This window comes from Canis lupus, chromosome 1 (genome assembly GCF_048164855.1).
Source record: "Canis lupus baileyi chromosome 1, mCanLup2.hap1, whole genome shotgun sequence".
NCBI lineage: Eukaryota > Metazoa > Chordata > Mammalia > Carnivora > Canidae > Canis > Canis lupus.
Window position 1 is genome coordinate 119814238 of NC_132838.1, and position 20050 is coordinate 119834287.

The 20050-nt window shown below is 48.4% G+C and overlaps 1 protein-coding gene across 9 annotated transcripts in view; it reads left to right on the forward strand.

The window, feature by feature from the left end:
- ANKRD27 (ankyrin repeat domain 27) overlaps nt 1-20050 on the forward strand; it is a 53451-nt gene that overhangs the window by 1232 nt on the left and 32169 nt on the right. For 3 of the 9 annotated variants that reach the window (XM_072782649.1, XM_072782673.1, XM_072782677.1), the window contains exons 2-9: nt 264-355; nt 902-1118; nt 3160-3320; nt 9926-10057; nt 16946-17056; nt 18511-18667; nt 19417-19571; nt 19956-20015. In XM_072782649.1, coding sequence (XP_072638750.1) covers nt 962-1118; nt 3160-3320; nt 9926-10057; nt 16946-17056; nt 18511-18667; nt 19417-19571; nt 19956-20015 — 933 coding nt within the window. In that variant the 5' untranslated portion in view covers nt 264-355; nt 902-961. Of the gene's footprint in view, nt 1-263; nt 356-901; nt 1119-3155; nt 3321-9925; nt 10058-16945; nt 17057-18510; nt 18668-19416; nt 19572-19955; nt 20016-20050 lie in introns of all 9 variants that reach the window. The other 6 variants (XM_072782689.1, XM_072782660.1, XM_072782670.1 and 3 more) reach the window with 6 other exon arrangements.

Sequence of the window (20050 nt, forward strand, 5' to 3'; positions counted from 1 at the left end):
AGAATATAGTAGCCCACCCCCCACTCCCCACCCCGTCCTTTAGTCCACGGAGGATGTGTCCCCAAGACCCCCAGGGGATGTTGGAAACCTTGGATAGTACCAAACCCTGCAGTCCATTTTTCCCCTGTATCTACATAGCTATAAGTTTGATATATAAAATACGCATTGTAAGCGATTAACAAAAATAACAAAGTAGAACAATTGTTAACAATATGCTGTGATAGAAGTTATGTCAAGGTGGTGTCTCTCTCTCTCTCTCTCAGAATATCTTAATTGTACTGGGCTCACCCATCTTGTGATGCTGTGAGATGGTAAAATGCCTCCGTAATGAGATGAAGTGAAAAGACCGATACAGGTATTGTGATGTAGTGTTAGCTACTATTGACTTTCTGACGATATGTCGGGACGAGGGTCAGTCTGTTTCCAGACCCCGGTTGACCACAGGGACCTGAAACTGGAAAGCAAAACTGAGGCTCAAGGGGGACTGCTGCCCTATAGTAGACCTCAGTGTTGGAAAGATCACTTTGTCGTCTTTTACGTGGACCGTGAAAGGGAGAGGCAGAGGCCTCTGAAGGAGAAGTGCAGGATGGGAGCAGGGACAGATATTTCTGACGAGCCTCAGTGGCGGGAAAGCAGTTGGGGCTCTGAAGCTGAGTAGATCCCTCGAGTGAGTTCTGCACGCCTGGGCTTGCCACCAGGAATCATGCTGCCCGGCAGCATCACTGGGAGAGCAAGCGGTCCGGTCTGCCTAGGGCCTGGGGTCAAGGTCTTGATTGTGTCTCCTTGTGGCTCTTGGGACGATTGTTGCCCTCATGAGGACAAGTACTGGGTCTTTGTTACTCACACATCTGTGCACTGTTAGTGTTTCTGTGGAGCTCTCCCTTTGTTTATGAATTGCCAGGGTTCTCGGTGTCCAGCAACTTGATCCTCTCCTAGAGGAGCAGAGGAATGTGACCCTGTGATGATAGATACCGGACCTAGAAAGGATTCAGACCCAAAACCAGCCCCTCCACGTGCGAGAGACACTGAGAAGTGGCCTTTGGAGCTCCTGCCCTTCTGGTCGAGATTCTGGCAAGAAAGTGGGTGCTGGTGGCACTGCCTGCAACTCCAGGAGCAGGGTGATGAGTGGCATCCTCGGGTTGTTGGGTTCCTCCACACCCTCCTGCTCCCTTAGTGGTCACGCCCCTCTACCAGCTCTGGGGCCTTCTTTCCCTGCACTACTCACCACATTCCAGCTGTCACTGTGTTTAGCCAGTTCTGCGTGTATTGTTTGCTTCTGGTTTTTTGCAAGCGCCTGCGTGGCTGCCTGGGGCCAGCGTCTCACCCTCCCCTGGATGAGGATATCCAGGTTCTGTGAGAGATGACCCCTCCCTGGGAGCTTGAGCTTCCTCTAATACCCCACTATCATTTTGCTCAAGTGGACAAACAGTTACAGCATGCCCACAGTGAGCCAGGGGGCCAGGCACAGACTGGATGCTTTGAAGAGCTTTGAGAAAAATATGGCTAGGATCCCTAGATGATACAGTCCAGGACATAAGGGACTGTAATATCATACTGTACGTCACCCAGTTGTTTCCCGTTGCTGTTAAACATAGATGAATTAGAAAGTTTTCCCTTTTTGCCTTTTCCGTCTGCATCACAAATTAAACTAGTTGGAGACTATTGCTCATCATTTGAAAAATAGGCCTGGTCTGGGTCTTTGGTGAGGTCCCTGATCAAAGGATGGGAGCAGCTATAGCGGTGAGATTTTAGCTGGGAGTTTATCTCTGGGAGGCAAGGCACAGACTTTGCTGTGTTGGATTCTGCTGAGCCAGGCTGCCACGGTCACCAGACGGTCCCTGACCACCCAGCCTCATCTGGGCTGGTGGGACGGTTGTAGACCACAAAACCACAAGTGTACACACCACCTCTTGAAATGTCCGGTACTAGTTTGGGACCTTGCCTGGCTCTCCTGTTCATGAGTAAGCTCAGATAACTCACGTTCAGCGGTATTTGGTATCTTCTGGCTAACTTCAATGGATTTGCTGTAAATCATCCTATCAATTTGAGCTTAGGCAGGGGTGGAATTTTTTTTTTTTTCAAAAAGGAGTTTTATAAGAGGATTTGCTCATCTTTCCAGTTTTATAAGGAAGGGTCAGTTTGCATGTTATTTTCTTTTCTTTTTTTTTTTTTTTTAAAAGAGATTATTTATTTATTTATTCATGAGAGAGACAGAGAGAGAGAGGCAGAGACACAGGCAGAGGGAGAAGTAGGCTCCATGCAGGGAGCCCGACCTGGGACTCAATCCTGGGACTCCAAGATCACGCCCTGGGCCAGAGGCAGGCGCTAAACCGCTGAGCCACCAGGGATCCCTGCATGTTATTTTCAAATATAAAATGAGGACACCTGGGTAGCCCAGTTGGTTAAGCGTCTGCCTTTTGGCTCAGGCCAGGATCACAGGGTCCTGGGATCCAGTCCCACATTGGGCTCCCTCTCCCGCTACACAGACACACACACACACACACACACACTCTCTCTCTCTCTGAGAAATAAAATCTTTAAAAAATATATAAAACTAATTCTTGCAACTAGATTTGTGAAGATGTTAACCTATTTTAAGCATTTACCCCCTATATAAGAATTCCATTCTGGCATTAAGCACCAGATTGTATTAGATTAGCATATGTTTTAAAACACTGCGACCAAAAGGTTGAGAATAGTATTGGACAGAGCTCCTAGAAACCCTTCCCCGCCCCCCCCCGGATGGAGGGTTCAGTCATCGGCAACCAGGAGGAATGATGTCCAGGAGAAAACAGATGACTTGGGACTGAAACACAGCAAGCTCTGTCCCACTCACAGCAGTGCTTGCTCCCAGTCTTGCGTGTTTCATGCTCTTGAACTGAATGCTTTGATGTGGCATTTAGGGGCCTCCCCTTGCCTTACTGTCCCTCTCTGACCAGCACTGACTGGACTCATCTAGTCAAAAAAATTTACTCTTGGGTTTTCTGTGCCCACAGGAACCTGTTCCTGCTTCTTGAACCTTTGCCTTGCTCTGGTCCCTGCCAGGGATGCCTCCCCGCCCTCCCCTGCTGCTCCCTTCTCTGTCCGGTCCTTACCTGTCCCAGCACTGCTCTGGGTTTGTTTTACTCTGCTGATGCACATTCCTTGCCTCCCAGCTAGGTTGCTACCTCCTGCATCCGAGCCCACCCTTGCCACCTCTGTCTCGGGTGCAGAGATGTGGGAGCTCCGCTGGCATCTCGTCTGAGGAGCAGAAGGAGCATCGCTTCCCAGCTTCATTCCGACCGCGTGGCATCCTGCCTCTCATGCGGTTTCTGTCCAAGGTGTCTTTACTTTTGCACGCTGTTCTGTAGAACCAGTTGTGTCAGAAATCAGGGAGAATTTTGTTTTCTTATGACTGTGTCCCAACAAAATCGCATTATCGAGTTGTTCTGGTAGGGACTTCTAGAAGGATTATTTGGGCTCCAGGAATAATTGAATTCAACAAGACAAATACCTGAATTGTTACAGAGCTGTCTCTGGGGTCCAGGAAGGGATTATATGTAGCCTTTTTCATGCTAGACTCTTCCCCTAAGAGGATTTGCAGGGAGCTCAAGGGCCTCCTTCAGGCAGTCCCCAGAGGGCCTGCAGCAGAGACAGTTCTGGCTGGACCAGACCGAGGGAATTCAATGTACGGCCCATGTGACTGTCTGTCATGGTGACTTTTCCTTTGGGGGAAATGAAGTGTGGGATCTGTACATCTGTGGCTCGTGAAATAACCCTTAGTCCAGGCATGTTTGTTTTACACGATGGGTGTCGTGGTTAAAGGGGTGGCTGTTAGAATAAATTCTGACATCTGTGTGACTTCAAGTTGGCCAAGTGAGCCTCAGTTTCTTCATCTGCAGCATATGGGGCTAATGATACCAATAGTGAGCATTAGTTATATAGTTGGTTGCCTATAGTTATCACAAACATTAAAGTGAGATGAGGATGAATAGAAGTGATCACAGTCCCTGAATCAAAGATACTCTCAAACAGTGGCTGTTTTTATCATCGGCCATTAACAGAAAGAATTCATAATGTGCTTATGTGTGTTGTCCTGGCATCTTCCCAAGAAGGCATTTTGGAATGTTGTTACATAGCAAGGAAGTAATTCAGTTTTTCATTCATATTTCATTTAGGTCATAACAATGATAAATTTACTTGATGCCCTTTAAGAGTTGCTAATTTTCTCTTTTTAAAATGTTTATTATTTATTTACTTATTTTAGAGGAAGAGAGAGGGCAAGCATGGGGGGAATGAGTGGGGCAGAGGGAGAAAGAAACTCAGGTAGCTTCCTGAGTGCAGAGCCTGATTGATGCAGGGCTTGATCTCACGACCCTGAGATCTCGACCCTCAAATTGCAACCTGAGCCAAAACCCAGAGGCGATGCTCAATGGACTTTGCCATAGAGGAGCCCCAACTAATTTTCTCTTTTTTAAAGAAGAGGTCTCTGGCTCAAACTCAGAATATTTCACAGTCAGGAGTATCTAGCACATTTTTAAATAATGTTCATTGTTTTTGTAACTTTTTTAAAAGACTTTATTTTTATTTGAGAGAGAGCGCACGTGCATGAGTGGGGTAAGGAGCAGAGGGAGAGAGAAGCAGACTCCCTGCTGAGCAGGGAGTCCAACACGGGGCTCATTCCTAGGACGCGGGGATCATGATCTGAGCAGAAGGCAGATGCTTAACTGATAGGGCCACCCAGGTGCCCCGTCTTTGTAAATTTTTTTTTAAAGATTTATTTATTTATTTATTCATTCATTTATTCATTCATGAATGATAGATATATAGAGAGAAAGAGAGAGGCACAGGAGGAGGGAGAAGCAGGCTCCATGCCGGGAGCCCAATGCGGGACTTGATCCCGGGACTCCAGGACCATGCCCTGGGCCTAAGGCAGGTGCCAAACTGCTTCAAGTTGGCCAAGGAATCCCCCTGTCTTTGTAATTTTTAAGATTATCTTTTTTTTATAGGGGTATACTGTTTTTATTTCTAAACAATGGTGGCATTAAAATTTTTTTCATTATTTGTTTTAGAGAGAGAGAGAGCACACACAAGTGGGGAGAGAGGGAGAATTCCAAGCAGATTCTGTGCTGAGCCCAACATGGGGCTTGATCTCACAACCCCGAGATCAGGACCTGAGTGGAAATCAAGAGTCAGATGCTCAACCACCTGAGCCACCCAGGCACCCTGGAGCATAGTGTTTGTATATTTCAAGTTGTAATAAGTGTTCTTTTTAAAATAAATTTTAAAAGAGAGTATGTGTTTATTTTTTTATTTTATTTTATTTTTAAAGATTTTATTTATTTACTCATAGAGACAGAGAGAGAGAGGCAGAGACACAGGCAGAGGGAGAAGCAGGCCCCATGCAGAGAGCCTGACATGGGACTCCATCCAGGGTCTCCAGGATCACGCCCTGGGCTGCAGGCGGCGCCAAACCACTGTGCCACCAGGGCTACCCTGAGAGTACGTGTTTAAAGGAATATGTCAAACACTAACAGTGGAGCCTTTATATACAATTATGCAGATTATTCATTTGCATAGGTGCCCTGCCCGGGAGAGTGAGATGTTGGCAGTACAACGTCTCACTGATGTTGGGGCTGATAAGTGGACTGTGAGCTACTTACCAAGCCATGTGCCCTGGCATAGGACTCTTGTACCCACTGGGAAGATGGGGTGCCTTTTTCTGTTTCTCACAAAGATACCCATGTAGGCCAGCAATAAGTGGTGGGACGTTGGTATGCTGTATGGCAAAAACACTGGAAGCAGCATGTAAATGGGAACAAAAAGACTTATCTGTAAAACAGATAAGCATGTAAAACAAAAAGACTTATCTGTTTGTACTTTTATTGCACCACTTGAGATGGAGGCTCATATTCTTTTTCTATGCCCATTTTCCATATTCCTCCCTGGTAGCTCAGTGAAATTAAAATTATGTATAGTAAATGGAGCAGACCAGGGGCAATGGAAGCCCCATTCACAATAGGAGAAAAATCTGTACAGAATATACAAATACTGTTTAATAAAAGTTGTGCATTATCTATGATCTTTATGGAGAAAATTTAATTGGAAGACATAGAAGAATACATACATGGAAAGACATACCATGTCCATGGATGATGAGATTCATTATTATAAAAATATTGACTCTCCAGTCAGTAAACTTAGTGCGTTTCTAATAAAAAATCCCAACAGAATTTTTCATGGTCAGTTTTTGATGAGCTGGTTATAATTTATGTGGTATTGCAAAAATTAGGACTAAGTAGACAATTTTTGAGAACAAGGGGGAGGCCTTTCTTTATGAGATATCAAGGCTTACTATGAAGCTGCAGTCATGTAAACTAATGTGGTCTAGCCCAGCTGTGTTCAATTTAATATCCACCAGCCATATGTGACTTTTAAGCACTTGAATGTGGTTAGTATTAATTGAAAGGTTAATGTAAAGTACATGCCACATTTTGAAGATATATTTTTTAAAGATTTTATTTATTCATTAGAGACCCAGAGACATAGGTAGAGGGAGAAGCAGGCTCCGCGCAGGGATTTGATGGCGGGACTCGACCCAGGACCTGGGATCATGCCCTGAGCCAAAGGCAGATGCTCAACCACTGAGCCACCCAGGTGTCCTCAAATTTTGAAGACTTGGTAGACCAAAAAAGAATGTAAAATGTGTCATTAATAACTTTAAAATATTTATCATGTGTTAAAAATATGGTATTTTGGATATATTAGGATAAATTTATTATTAAAATCAATTTCACCTGTTTCGTTTCTCATGTGGCTACTAGAAAATTTTAAATTACATATTTGATTATGCATAGCATATATGGATTACATTTCTCATATATCTGTTGGATGGCCCTGGTCTAGACTATTGAGATAGAGCAGAGCTCAAAAACAGGCCAAACATATGTGGGAACTTGGAGTATAGCAAAAGGTAGCATTAGTGGCCAGTGTGAAAGGGATAGACTACTCAAAAAATGATAATGCGACAATTGGCTAATGCTGTGGACTAAATGTTCGTGCCCCCTGCCTGTTCATATGTTGAAGTCCTAATCCTTTTTTTTTTTTTTTATTCATTTATGATAGTCACAGAGAGAGAGAGAGAGAGAGGGGCAGAGACATAGGCAGAGGGAGAAGCAGGCTCCATGCACCGGGAGCCCGATGTGGGATTGGATCCCGGGTCTCCAGGATCGCGCCCTGGGCCAAAGGCAGGCACCAAACCACTGCGCCACCCAGGGATCCTGAAGTCCTAATCCTTAATGTGATAGTATTTGGGGGTGGCGGGTTGGGATCCAATTGGGATTAGATTAAGTCATGCGAGTGGGGCCCTCAAGATGGAATTAATGCCCTTATAAAAAGAGGAAAAGACAGGAGAACTCTGCCCCGTGAGGACACAGTGAGGCAGTGGCAGGCTACAGTCTAGGCACTGGGCCCTCGTCAAGAACCAGATCTGCGAGCACCTTGATTTTGGGCTTCCAGCCTCCAGAACTATGAGAAATACACGTAAGCCACTGAGTCTGTGGTATTTTGTGATAGTAGCCCAAACAGCCCATCGTAGCTTTACCATATGGGAAAAAAATTAACTTAAGATGCCTAATTTATTGATGTATGTATATGTAAAGATATATGTATGTATAAACAAAGATATATTGAAGAGCTAAAAGTGAAAAATCTTAAGATTCTTAGGAATTATAGGGACTATATTTATGGTCTTGGAGTTGATGTGGTTTCAGTAGTCTTTGCTGCATAATAAACCAACCCAAAACTTAGTGACCTAGATGGTCACAACTTATTATTTCCTACTATTCATGGGCTGGCCGAGTCGTTCTCTACCTGGTCTCACTTGGACTCACTCACGTGGCTGCATTCAGCTGGCAGGCAGGCTCTGCTCACTGGGCCTCTCTTCCTCCCATGGTCCTTCATCCCACGGGCTTCATCATAGCATGGTGATCTCAGGGTGCCAAGAAGAATGGTTGTGGAATCTGTAGCCTCTTGGAGCTGACCCAGAAATGCCAGAACATCAATTCTGTCTGTTGGTTGGTTACAGCAAGCACAGGGCTGCCTCAGAATCAAGGAAATGGACTCCATCTTCTGAAAGGGGGAATGGTGAAGTCACTTTTCAGAAAGGTACACCAGATGATAGGATTTTCCTAAGATCCGAAAAGCACTGACCATGAAGGCGAGGGCTAACAAGGTCAGCTATATTAAAAATCAAACACTTCTATTTCTGAAACACCTATTTGAAAAAATGAAGAGACAAGTCATGGATTGGGAGACGATATTTGCAACACCTTTTAGTCTCCAGATACATGAAGAACTATAAATCATCAGAGAAAGGCCAACAACCCACTTGAAAAATGGGCAAAAGACGTGATAAAGTAATTTATACAGAACAAGGAAATGTTCGGTTTCTTTAGATAAATGAGAGATTAAAACAGCAAAATACTGTTTTATCCTTACAGACTGGCAGAAATGAGATAATAGGAGGAAACTAAGAAGCGTTGGCTAGTGCGTGGTGTGAGGAAGGGGTGTCCTCATGTTCTTTCCATGGAGGTAGAAAGCAGCCCAGTGTTGTCAGTCTCCGGTGGTGGTGGAGGTGGATGCACCCTGCAGGGCCTTTCCTGGGGACGTTCCTAGATAATGTGCTCGGGGTGTGTACATAAGGGTGTAAGCGAGCTCATGCCAGTATTGTGGATGATACTGAAAACGTGGAAGCAATGTAAATATAGGCTATCAGGTAACAAACTGTCGTGTTCACTTAAAAGAATGCCATACAGCAGACATCAGTGAATGAACAAGGGCTGTAGGAATCAGCATGGCTAGAATTTGAGAACACATTGATGGGAAAAGGTATGTCCCAGGACACTGGTAGTGTGAAACCATTTATGTAAAATTTGAAGCTCCTACGACAGTATTTTATATTACTTACGAATACACGTGTATTAAAGCAATAGAAACGTGAGCAAGAAGGATACACAAGCTCAGGATAGTGGTTGGCTCTGAAAGGGAAGGACAGAATGAAATCAGAGAGGGGCATGGGGGGGTTCCAGTCTATTCTTTTTTTAAATTTTTTTTTATTTTAGAGAGAGTGTGAGCAGGGAAGGAGCAAAGGGAGAGGGAGACAATCTCCAGCAGACTCTGCACTTGAGCACAGAGCCCGATGCAGGGCTGGATCCCAGGACCCCCGAGATCATGATGACCTGAGCTGAAACCAAGAGCTGGACGCTTAACCGACTAATCCACCCAAGCAACCCTCCAACTCTATTCTGATGTACCTTATTTCTTAAAAGAAAATCTGAAGCAAATATGGCAAAGTATTAAGATTGGGTAGTTCTGAGTGGCAGATTTCATTATTCCTCTGTATTTCTCTATGTGCTTAAAATATTTTATTAAAAATCTATGCATGTCTTTAAAATATAATCCTGGTCACATAGGATGTTCTAAAAATAGCTATTTTTACTCTTTGCTATGATTTGGAGTTTGACAAGGTTTTTTTTTTAAGATTGTATTTATTTGAGAGAAAGCAAGATGGGGGAGAGAGAGAGTACAAGCACGCATGAGTGGCGGGGAGGATGAGAGGGAGAGAGAAGCAGGCTCCCTGCTGAGCAGGGAGCCCCATGTGGGCTCAATCCCAGGACCCTGGGATCATGACCTGAGCCAAAGGCAGATGCTCAACCATTGAGGCACCCAGGCATCCCCACCCTGGTGTCCCTTAAGGTTTTCTGAACATAATTTCTGCAATTAACCAATAGAAAGGTCATCTTGGATTTGGGGGTTGTCTGATATTTCTTACAGGCTAGAATAATACGTGTCAGAGACGCTTTTTAGAAATCGCTGGATCAGGACTTTTTGTGTGTTACATAAATCTGAAAGTGTTCATTTACTGCTCTTTCTCCCCTTGTCCCAGGAGACTCTCTCTGCCCCATCTGAAGTCCATATGGCTCTGTATGATGAAGATCTCCTGAAAAATCCTTTCTATCTGGCTCTTCAAAAGTGGCGTCCTGACTTATGCAACAAGGTGGCCCAGATCCATGGCATCGTAAGTGCATCGATCCTGAGGGTGGACCGGCTCCGTTAGGTGCGGACAGAGCAGTGTTGATAAGGCCAGAAATACGGTAGACTTTGCCTACGTTTAGAGGGAGTCAGTTACAGACCAGCTGAGTATAACGAGCCCCAGACCGTGGTCTGTGCTAGAATGAGCAGAGACGGACCGCCACGAGCTGCCTCCTCCACGAAGCCTCCTGGCCCTGCACCAGCCTCGAGTGTAGTCCTTTCTCTGTTGACACTGATCTCACGGTGTTCATCTGTTTCTCTTTCCACGTTGACCGTGAGGGCTTGTGTGGGGGGCACAGAAAGCCGATTTCCCTCAGGGCATCATGGGCCCTTCTCTGTGACGTGTGTGCTCACTCACATGGAATAAGGGAACATGCCACACACTCGTATGTTGCCTTGAAGGGCATTTCCTAAAGGGGAAGAACCAGTGGAATAATGGAGGCACCCAGGTTGCAGGACGAGGGAGGCACATGAGAGAAACGACAGTGGGGCATCTGCTGCCTGCAGGGGGGCAGGCCCTCCTGGCCCTCCCCTCCAGGTGTGCCTCCTTTTATGTGTTGTCCTCATGCCATGCTCCTGCGGTTGTGGCCGAGGGTTTGGCCTAGAGAAGCCAGCGTAGCTTGCTTCACTTTGGGGTGCGCGCTGCCTTGTCGGGCACTGGCGCTGACGTTCACTTTACCCCCTCTGTCCCGCTGCCACCACAAGTCTGCTTCCCCAAGTTCCTTCCAGTTTTTCGGATTGGTTTTGTGATTCGCATGTTTTTCCCAGAATTACTTTACTTTGGTTTTTAGAAGTCATAAAGGTCATTGTGTGTGTGTGTGTCTCCATGTGTACACATATATACGTATATACGTGTGTATGTATATATACATAAGATAGAGAATAGAGCTGTTTCCAAGAAGAAAATAAAAATCGTATAAAGTTCACAGAGACATTATCATCTGTTCATTTCCTAGGAGTTATTAAATGCTACCCTGCTGGGCAGGGTCCCACATTTGCTGCTGAGGGTTCAGCCCAAAACGGGAAGAAACGTCACCATCTTTTTTACCTTTATAGAGCTTTGGATTCTATTGAGAGAAATGGTCATGCTCTGGGCAAATACGTACTAATTAACGGTTTTGGGACATGTCGCAGAGAAATAGCACATCACACAAAGCAATCATGGTAACTGACCGAATTTGGGAACTATTTCCTCCCTTTGTTCTATAATATTTTTTAAAATGCTGTCTGGGCAAGAGCAAGCTATGTGTAACTTTCTCTTGCTCTTTAAGAATCCCACCCTGTGGCGCCCCGTGGCTCAGTCAGTTAAGCCTCCAACTCTTGATTTTCAGGTCAGGTCATGATCTCAGGGTCGTGAGATCGAGCCCCGCTTCAGGCTCCGCACTGGGCACGGAGCCTGGGAAAGATTCTCTCCCCCCTCCCCACTCCCACCCCTACCCCCTTGGCTCATTCTCTCTCTCTCTCCCCAAAACAAAAAGAAGGCCACGCTGTGAATGCTCTGTGAGACCTGTCCGTCTTGCTCACCGCTATGTTGCCCGCACTTAGCACGGTTCCTCTTACGAGGTGGATGTTTTCCCAGCTGCAAATAGTGGAATCCCACTCAGGCTTACTTTAGCAAAAAAGGAAATGTGGTGTAAGAACTTTGGTGTCTTGGTCACCTTCCTTTTGGAAGCTGTCATCGGAGTTCCCGGTAGTGTCCTAGGTCCTCCTGAGATCTGCAGGGTCCATGAGGAGCTGCCCGGAGCCCACGCTTGGCAACACTGACTTTGTGGCCATCAGTAGATGGGAGAATCAGTGAGGCCGACTTCCCCGCATGAGTCCCAGGGGGAAGGAGCTAGCTGCTGCTGCCCGGCCCAGTCAGGTATTGATGGCTGGCTCCTGGCCCTCCTGGCTGTAGGATGGGCGCTCCGGTTCATCCTGGTCTAGTCCACAGTAGTGCTCCATCCACGTCTGTTGGGGGACTGAGAAAGAACATGCGAGCCACCTCTGGAAGAGTGCTCATCAGCTGTTTCTGCCACCACCAAGGGATCGCTGTCACCTCAGCAGGTGGATGCTGAATTTCTTTCCTTGGGGCCTGGCCATCAGGCCAAGTTTGGTGCCCTTGAATCAGCCATGGGGATCAGAGTCATTCATTGGGCCCTAAGACCCTGTGAAATCATCACTTTTACACGTGTGTGTCTCTCCCCTCCAGGGTTAACTGCCCCTCACACCTCTCCCTGAAGCCCTGCTCACTGGCCCCCTCATCCTCATGTGACAGAGGTGCAGCTCGACTGCTCCCTCCGCCTGCCCCATCCCCCCCTGAGTGTGACTTCCTTCCAAATCCTCCCTTTGATTGGGATGCCTCTGCATCCGGCCAGCACCTCCTGCAGTCACCTGCTCTCTAACTGGATAGGGAAAGCTCCTTCTCCCCCGTGTTCCCCAGATTCTCACCACAGAGGCCTGCGACACCCCCACACTGCTACTAATAGTCACTCCTGTTCTCTTTAATTAGCATCCAGCTAATTACACACTGTGGTATCTTGAGAGTGGGCTGGGCAGGCCTGCTGCCTCTCTGGGGCTCTTATCCATGAGGTGTCAGGAGAACGTCCTCCAGGATTCCCAGGTGGATTGAGGAGGGGTCCATTTGCCTAAAGGAGAAACAAAAATTACAAAAGGGAGATTAAATTTGTTCCTCCCTTATTGTGACCTTTTTTTTTCCTTTAAGATTTATTCATTTTATTAGGGCAAGAGAGAGCTGAGTATGGTGGTAGGGGGGTGCAGAGAGGGAGAGAGAGAAGCTCAAGCATACTCCTCGCTGAGGATGGAGCCCAACATAGGGCTCGATCCCACAACCCTGAGATCATGACCTGAGCCAAAACCAAGAGTCGGACACTCAACTGCACCATCCAGATGCTCCTATTGTGATGTTATAATTATGGGGTATGTAGGCTTTTGAGGGCTAGCCTGGGAACCTGTCGGCATGTCTTCCAAGTTCCAAAGAACTGACTTTCAAGTAAAATACCTAGACAGGCCAGCCAAGGACACTGAGGTTCATAGTCTAGTTCTTAGGATTCATTTAGCACAGATCTAGCCAACAAACATTCATTGAGCACCATGACGTACCTACCGGGCACCGTGCTGGGTTTCCAGGATTGCATAGGTGAGCAGGGAACACAGCAGGGCTTTGGGGAATTCCAGAAGCTGGCTGTCGGTAGCTCAGAAGAATGAGTGTCGGGACAGAAGTCGCCCTAACGCTGCTTGGGGAGGAGTCAGGGGGGACCCTAGAGTAGTGTCACTAATGCTGATTCTTGCTTTTATCCTACTATGATTTCTTTAATTGCTATTACTTAAAAATTCTTTATGAAAGGGCTAGAATAGGGGCACCTGAGTGGCTCAGTGTTTGAGCGTCTGCCTTTGGCTCAGGTTGTGATCCCGGGGTCCTGGATCGAGTCCCACATCAGGCTCCTTGCAGACAGCCTGCTTCTCTCTCTGCCTGTGTCTCTGCCTGTCTCTCTGTCTCTCATGAATAAATAAATAAAATCTTTAAAAAAAAATAAAGGGCTAGAATAAAAAGTTTTGTTAAGCTTAAGAATAAGCAGGTCCCTGACTTATGGTCAACTCGGAGACTCTGAACTCGGTGTTGTCCACGTAGGCTGTGACGTCCGTGGCATCTGAAGTCTGAAGCTCCATCTTAGGAGAGCCCTGAAGGCACTTGGACTTGACCCCGCCTCCCGTGGGCAGCTTCCCAGCTGCTGCACGTCCCCAGCCCCCAGCGGCTGGCCTCCTCACCCTCCCTCCCAGCCCGAGAGCCCAGCTGCCGGCTTCTGCCTGCAACAAAACGCTCCGGGCGGCATTGTCTGCCTGAAAACTAGGGGGTCCCTGATACTGGAGGACCCCTGTTCACTCAGCAAACATTGATGGGGCACCTACCGTATGTCGAATGCTGAGGCTGGTAATGGGGACACATGCAGCAGGAGCCAGTTGTGCTTTATTTAAGTTAGGGAGGCAGGCAAGGCATACATCAACAGGTAAATAGAGTTTAATCGGTTTCCTGGGATGAGGTTCTCCGAAGTGCCTCAGCAGTTCTTGGTCTCACACGGGACTGTGTGACTCCATCCATAGAGCATGCGTGGGCCTCCCTGAGTTTGGGCGTTAAACACCCCCCGGGGGACGCCTGGGTGGCTCAGCGGTTGAGCGTCTGTCTTGGGCTCAGGGTGTGACCCCGGGGTCCTGGGATCAAGTCCTTCATCGGGCTCCTTGCATGGAGCCTGCTTCTCCCTCTGCCTGTGTCTCTGCCTCTGTCTGTGTGTCGCTCATGAATAAATAAATAAAGTATTTTAAAAATAAATACCTCCCAGGTGTGGGTCATGGGCATTCCCTTACCCATGCCCAGACCTCAGGTCCCCGGGCTCTTCTTTCTGTGCTCCCGGAGGCCATGAGGAGGTTTTTCCTCAATTCAGGCTAATGCCTGATGGCCCACCTTTTCTTTCTTTCTTTTATCTTTATTTTTTCCCTTTTTTTCATCAAGTTTCACTTTTATTAAAATTTGAAATTATTTTTAAACAATTTTTTAAAAATTAATCTCTTTGCCCAACATGGGGCTCAGACCACACCCTGAGATCGAGTTACGTGCTCTAGTGACTGAGCTTAATTTCAAACATACGATAAAAGTAAGAAGAATAGTATAATGAGTCCCATGCTCCTGTCACCCAGCTTCAGCCGTGGTCAGTTCAGTGGCCCTGTCACATGTCATTTCTGCCCGCCTCTTGCTCTCCACCCTTGGCCACTGGATTATCTTCTTTTTTTTATTTTAAAGATTTATTTTTATTTATTTATGATAGGCATAAGAGAGAGAGAGAGGCAGAGACACAGGCAGAGGGAGAAGCAGGCTCCATGCAGGGAGCCCAACGTGGGACTCGATCCCAGGACTCCAGGATCATGCCCTGGGCCGAAGGCAGGCGCTAAACCGCTGAGCCACCCTGGGATCCCCGGTCACTGGATTATCTTGAAGCAAATCCCAGAAAATTATGTCAGGTGGTCCTGTGGCTTCATCTGTAGGTGTTTAGGAATGTGGCTTTAGATGGCAGGGCCTCTTCAAAAACGTAACCGCAACGCCCGTTATCACAGTGATTCTTCAGTATTGCCAACTCCCCTGTCCCCGTTCACATTTCCCATGTGGTCTCGTAATTGCCTGTCTCACAGTGGGTTGGTTGGGATCAGGACCCAGGGGAGAGCCACAGGTCACGCTGGGATCGATGAGGGAGTCTGTCCTTCCTCCTCACTGTGGGGCACAGAGGGGTGCAGAGGGGCACAGAGGCGTGCGTACCCCGTGTGTAAGGCAGGCTCAGTGTTGACGTCCGTGTGGCCTGGTGAAACCGTCTCCCCTGTCTTCTCCCCGCTTTTCCATTTCCTCTTCCCCTTTCCTCGTTTTCTCCCTTTGTGCCTTTGCAGTTCATCCATCCGGGCGGGTCATCCCAGAGAGCTTCCCGCATCCTGGCCCCCGGCGGAGGGTCCCCTGTTCACGGCCTAGTAAATCCAGATGTTGATCCGAGTCTGTCTCAGTTGTTTGAGGAGAGGCCAGACCACTTGGTCCACGGGGCGGCCTCCTTCCCTCCACAAGTGCCTCCTGCTGTGAGAGGAGAGGCTGAGCTGCTCCTTCTCCCCGGGCCCGAGGAGGCCCCGGGTGACAGTGGCTCTCCGGGCTGTGGGGTCTCGCGGGGTCTGGGCTGAGGCCAGGACAGGGGTCAGGAAGTCTGCAGGAGTGTGAGTCAGGGCTGCACCCGCCACTCACCTGCTGCATGACCCTGGACAGGTTCCTTAGCTTCCTTGAGCCTCAGTTTCCTTGTCTGTACGATGTTGGTAGCCTGGAAGCCGTTTGCTTGGGGGATGGGGGTGAGGAGATAGGGCTCTGAGGGACGGCGCCACCTGGGCCCTCTTCCTTCTGAGTACACTTGAGTCCAAGAGGGTCCCCCAGCCGCCGCGCACAGAGACCACAGTTGACCTCTCAGGTGGAGCCTGCCCCAAAGAGAGTCTGGCACCCCGGCCTACCTTGGTGGTGGCCGCAGTCTGCCAGAGGAAGCCACGTTTCTGTGGTTCATATTACCAACTATGATCACAACTAGGATTAAAAAAAAAGTAGGGCAGCCCTGGTGGCACAGCGGTTTAGCGCCGCCTGCAGCCCAGGGCGTGATCCTGGAGACCCGGGATGGAGTCCCATGTCAGGCTCCCTGCATGGAGCCTGCTTCTCCCTCTGCCTGTGTCTCTGCCTCTCTCTCTCTCTCTCTCTCTCTCTCTCTCTCTCTCCCCCTCCCCCTCTGTGTCTCTATGAATAAATAAAATCTTAAAAATAAATAAATAATTAATTAAAAAAAAGAAGAGAAAAGGGATCCCTGGGTGGCGCAGCGGTTTGGTGCCTGCCTTTGGCCCAGGGCGTGATCCTGGAGACCCACATCAGGCTCGCAGTGCATGGAGCCTGCTTCTCCCTCTGCCTGTGTCTCTGCCTCTCTCTCTCTCTCTCTCTGTGACTATCATAAATAAATAAAAATTTAAAAAAAAAAATTAAAAAAAAAAAAAAGGAAGAGAAAAAAGAGTGTCTTCAAGGTGCAGCGTTTCCCATTCCAGCAATGGGACTGCGTGTGGCTTTTCAGTTTCACCTTTCTCTTCTTTCCAAAGTACCCTGTCTCCCTTGGGAGTCGTCCCCAGACCTGTTGAGAACAGAGTGGGGCACCTGGCGTTGGCTGGAGTGGGGGGACCCAGTGGGTGTGGGAACCAGCCTGGGGGCTGCGGCCGCCCGTCTATCACCGCCCCCCCCCCCCGCGTCACGTGGTCCTGCCCTCCAGGAGGTGAAGCTGCGGGTGGCCCATCCTGTAGCCCTCCCCCCGCCTGTGTTTTCCAGGTCCTGGTGCCTTGCAAAGGAAGCTTGTCGAGCAGTGTTCAGTCCACTTGTCAGTTTGAATCTTATATTTTGATACCCGTGGAAGAACACTTTCAGACCTTGAATGGAAAGGTATGCATTCGGTCGTGGGCCAGCCAGGGTCCCTAACTAGGCCTCTGTCCTGGAGGAGGGGGGAAGGGGGGTGGGGAAGGCACAGGGCCGCTCTCCCTCGGGGTGGCTCTGGAACACCTCCTGAACCCAGTCCTTCAGTGACCAGTTTTACGTCTGTTCTCCCGAAAGCTCACCAGTTTCTTGGCCACAAATTGGACGGGGCATCAGTTTAAATTTTTTAGAAAACAGGGTTTTGAAGTCCTGTCGAACCTTCAGAAAGCCTCGGTAAAGTGCGAAGGACTCTCCTCTACTCTTCCCCCACGGTGGTCAGGGTTAGCATCCTGGCCACATTTGCTTGGTCATCCGTCTCTCTCCCCCGCACCCCCACGTGCTACCTGGCGCTGCCTTTTCCGAGCCTTTTTCAGGAAAAGAGTGGATTGCAGACACCACATCCCTTTATTCAAAAATGTGTGTTTCCTGCGTGACCACAGCAGGGCGACCACACTCAGGAAAGGCTCCATGAATAGGATGCTGCTCAACATACTGTCCTCAGACGAATTGTGCTAATTATACAGATTATATACCCTTTCACAGAATTTGATTTTTTTTTTCTTTTTCGATCCGGGATTGGGCAAGGCATTCAGTTGTTGGTCTTTTTAGTTTCCTTCGATTTGGCATGGTCCTGGGGCTGTCTTTGTGTTTCGGGACTTGGGCGGCTTGTTTTGCTTTGTGGCCTCTTCCTCAGCATGGGGTTCTCAGAGCTTGAGAGGGTGTTTTATCTTTCTCCGCGTGCTCAGCAGCAGGAGATGCAGGAAGGCAGTCTCTCTCATCCTCGCTGTGACCTTTGGGGTCCGCATTTTCTTACATAGTGGAGATGGATGGATTGGGGGGGGCTGGTCCTCAGTGGGGTTGGAGTGGGCCCAGGTGCCCGGTGTTGGCCCTTCAGCTCATGGGCCCCTTGGCAGGAGCAGAGACAGGACGCAGGGTGACTGATGTGCCAGCTTGGGTTGGGGCCCTGCCCCACACTGGTACTGTTGGCTTGCTCTCTTCGGGAAGAGGACTGAGGAGTCCAGCTTATCGTGTGGCCTGTCTGCCCGGGCACCGGGCCGGGGCCGGAATGCTGAATGTGGCTGGGACAGCAGCCTGTCACCCCGGCCCCTTGCAGTCCCGGGACATCCCAGGACAGCCTTCTTCCTTCCTCCTTTCCCGGAGGGTACAGGCTTTCTTCTGCCCTGAGGACCAGCTTAATGCTTCTCTGTCACAGTATTGAGAAAGCATCAGCCGCGGCTACAGGGCAAACAGAGAGGAAAAAAAATTTTTAGTATCAAAAAGCAAACTGGAAGAGTGTTCATGCTCCCTGCCTCCCAAACCCCCACTGGAGCGAAGGCGGGCAGGTGGGAAAAGGCGGCCAGGCCGAGCGGGGGATCAACAGTCACCCCCTGGCCACTGGTGCAGTGACGGCTCTCTTGTTCCAGGATGTCTTTATACAGGGAAACAGGATTAAATTAGGAGCTGGTTTCGCCTGTCTTCTCTCAGTGCCCATTCTCTTTGAAGAAACTTTCTACAATGAAAAAGAAGAAAGTTTCAGCATACTGTGTATAGCCCATCCTTTGGAAAAGAGAGAGAGTTCAGGTATTCTGGGAGAGAACTCCTTTCTCCTGATTTGGAGAATTGTGTGTGTCGACCTTTGCTCCTGACATGGTTGCTATAAATGTCCCATAAAATATTCAAGAGCCCTCTAGAAGCCTACGTAAGTAATGTTACAGTACTTCCCCCAGTACTGAACCAAAAAGTCATCTTGAGCAAAGACAGTGTGGCTGGGGGCTGCTGTGTACGGTTGCACAGGTTGGACGTTACACAATTCCAGGAGGCAGCATTGATGTAGACCCGTGTGAATGTTGCCCCCTGGAGTTGTGCAGAGGGGTAGCCCTGGTTTTGGTACTGGGCCTCAGCTTTAGGGCTAGCTCTTACACTATTATTGCCCACCCAGCCCCAGTGCCTCTTTGAGAGCTCATTATTTTTAATAAGCAATAATTCTTCAGCTGTTCCAGGAAGTTGAGATGGCAGTGTGCTAAATGTACTCTGAGGCCTTTATTGCCAGGAACCAGTGCTTCTTCAGCAGAGCCTCATGGGTCATGCCCATGGTCTCAAATTGTTTTGTCCAAGGAAAAGGCTTCCAGGGGGCTGGGCTCTCTGGACTTCGAGCTGTCCTGTAACTAGGCTGCTCTTGGGCCGTATCTTGAAATAATTCCTGTCCTCTCCTGGAAGATGGGGCTCCAGACCCTGGCGGGGGGTGGGGGAGCAGGGCAACGGATGTGGAACTTCCCCCACTAGGAAACTGTGACGGCTTCAGCCAGCCTGACCCTCCGTCTCTTTTTCAGAAGAGCCTTCAACATCTTCCGATCCCTTTTCCCTGAAAACCATCGAAGACGTGAGAGAGTTTTTGGGAAGACACGCGGAGAGATTTGACAGGAGCATTGCCTCTTTCCAGCGAACCTTCAGGGAATGTGAAAGAAAGAGCCTCCGTCAGCACATAGTCAGTAGCTGCGTCTTGTTGTGCCAGGCGTGCCCTGTCTCAGGCCAATTCAAGAACAATCCAGAACTTCCACTGTTGGAAGTTTTGTTTAAACGTTTCTCTCTAACTATAAAAGTAGTGTAAGCCCCTGGAGAAACTTGAGCAGTGATTATTGTTACCATCTTAGTGTTAACCCCAAGGCAAATTTTTTCTCTTAACCCTTCATGCATTTACACTTAAAAAAATTACATAATTTGAGAAGCCTGTATTAGGACTTAAAGTTGTCACCCAGCAAACATTATCTAGTGAAATGTTCTCACTGCGGGACGTGTCACGCGTTCTGGGCTTTGTGTTGTGGCCTCGGATTACGGGAGTGACCTGCTTCTCCGCTCTGTCGTTGCGCAGGACTCGGTGAATGCTCTCTACACCAAATGCCTCCAGCAGCTTCTGAGGGACTCTCACCTGGTAAGCAGTAGGACTCTCAAAGGAGAGGACTGCAG